The following is a 1,745-nucleotide window of genomic DNA, read 5'->3' as shown; positions in this document are numbered from 1 at the left end:
AGTCTCATGGACATTTTCAGTGTAATTATTTTAAACCCTGATTAAACCTGGTATCTGTGTTCATTCCACCGAGGACAGCTGAGCGAACCACTTCAGGGGACGGTTTACTTCTGTCTCAGAGGTCTTGATGTTTTAGCGTATTTCCCAGGTTTCTTGGTCGACCCGCTGAGTAAACAGCATTTAACAGGATTGGCTGTTTTTATTTGAAGCTGCTTGGCTTCTCTATGCATGTTGAGCTTATTTGGGTTTTACTGAGACAGTCTCTGTTTCCTCAGAGAGGGAGTGTGACCTGGACAAACACTGCGGCGTCCTGGACCCTGACAGGAAGAAGGTCTGCACTCGCCTCCTCACCTGCAACGTAAGTAGCTACATCCCCTCTGCCCGCCGGGATCCGCATCCGCCCGCTGGAACATCTTAGCCGTTCAGATCCAGCTGCTCTGTTCATGGTTTCAAAAGCTGGAAAACAAATTGCTTCATGACACCGAAGAACTCTGCAGAATCTGGTCTTTTATTAGTTTGACAGAAAGTGGCAATGAAGAAAACATCAACGCCTGGTAGAGCTGAACATCAGATAAAACCGCTTCAACCAGTGGGGTTAAAGAGTCACGCTAAAACTCCAGCAATAGATGACGGACGGACGGCTCAGGGAGAAAGTTCTGGTTCAGTTTTAAGCAGGGCCAGGTTCTAGAACCAAACATGGACGTCCATCTGGGCAAGGAGAGTGGAAGAGCTGCCTGGATCCGCCACTCGGGTGGAGGGATCGGTGGGCAGGAAACCATCGGAAGGTCGTCTAAAGACGTGCAGGACGACACGGCGAGCAGGAGGCGTAACTGTTGGGGCCAACATGGCGTCCAACACAAAGCATTCTCTGCCTTACTGTAATAAACGGCGTAATCTCTGCGCTGCTGGGATTACCCCGGCCATGTCTGAACCTCTTTCCTGTTCATTACATAGTGCTTCAGCCATTTTAAATGACAGTCCGAACGTCCGCTGGATGATACAGTGGACTGGAAATATCCCACAATGCACCTTGGCAATGAGTGATCATCCATGTTTACTAGACAAGCAGACATATCCCAGAATGCTTTTTGACAGCTCTCCTCTCAAAGTATCATGGGATTTGTAACGACAAAAAACAAAGATGGCGCAGGGTTGATTGACCAACCGGTAGTGAAAAGTAGTGATCATCTGTCCGAACGGTCGGTTAACTGAGTTCACTATAAAGTTCACTATGTAGTCCCCGCTCTATATAGTGATTTAGGGGTTAGGGCGGACGGTCAGACTCAGCCGCTGTGTTTTAGGAGCTTGGCGGTCCTGGAATCTTCGCCGCCGTCAGTCTCGCTCTGAGACTTGTCAGTAAACGGAGTTGTGTCCTTCTCCTCAGATCCACTCCATCCACCAGCGCAGGAAGGTGCTGGGCCGCAGCAAGAACTTCGACCTGCTGGTTGCAGAACTTAAGATGAGGGTGAGGGAGAAGGCCCTGGATGGAGGCTTCTCTACCGGAGGGTCCCCCAGTCCGGAGGCCCCGAGGGAGCAGGCCGGCGTTCCTCACTGCAGGAGACCCCTGGCCAGCCTTCCTGCTTTCAGGTGTGACATCATTGCGCCTGCAGTCATGTAGAAGGGTGTGTTGGCTAATCAGCAACCAACTGGCCCTCAGGTCAGGCTAGCAGCACTAGGAGCTAAGCTCAGTGGGGTTTGGTTCCCGCTCCAGGACTGCCAGGGAGTCAGAGTGGCTTAGAACCAGA

The 1,745-nt window shown here is 51.2% G+C and overlaps 1 protein-coding gene across 1 annotated transcript in view; it reads left to right on the top strand.

The window, feature by feature from the left end:
• The window catches only part of atxn7l2 (ataxin 7-like 2), a 22,954-nt gene that overhangs the window by 12,092 nt on the left and 9,117 nt on the right, over positions 1-1,745 (top strand). The window contains exons 4-6 of the mRNA XM_015403260.1: positions 120-169; positions 261-358; positions 1,385-1,609. Of these exons, the coding sequence (XP_015258746.1) occupies positions 120-169; positions 261-358; positions 1,385-1,609 (373 nt within the window). The remainder of the gene's footprint in view (positions 1-119; positions 170-260; positions 359-1,384; positions 1,610-1,745) is intronic.

The sequence above is a fragment of the Cyprinodon variegatus genome, unplaced genomic scaffold (assembly GCF_000732505.1).
Source record: "Cyprinodon variegatus isolate N-32 unplaced genomic scaffold, C_variegatus-1.0 Scaffold1474, whole genome shotgun sequence".
Classification (NCBI taxonomy): domain Eukaryota; kingdom Metazoa; phylum Chordata; class Actinopteri; order Cyprinodontiformes; family Cyprinodontidae; genus Cyprinodon; species Cyprinodon variegatus.
Note: the sequence above shows the minus strand (reverse complement) of the source record. Positions and strands in the feature narration are given on the sequence as shown.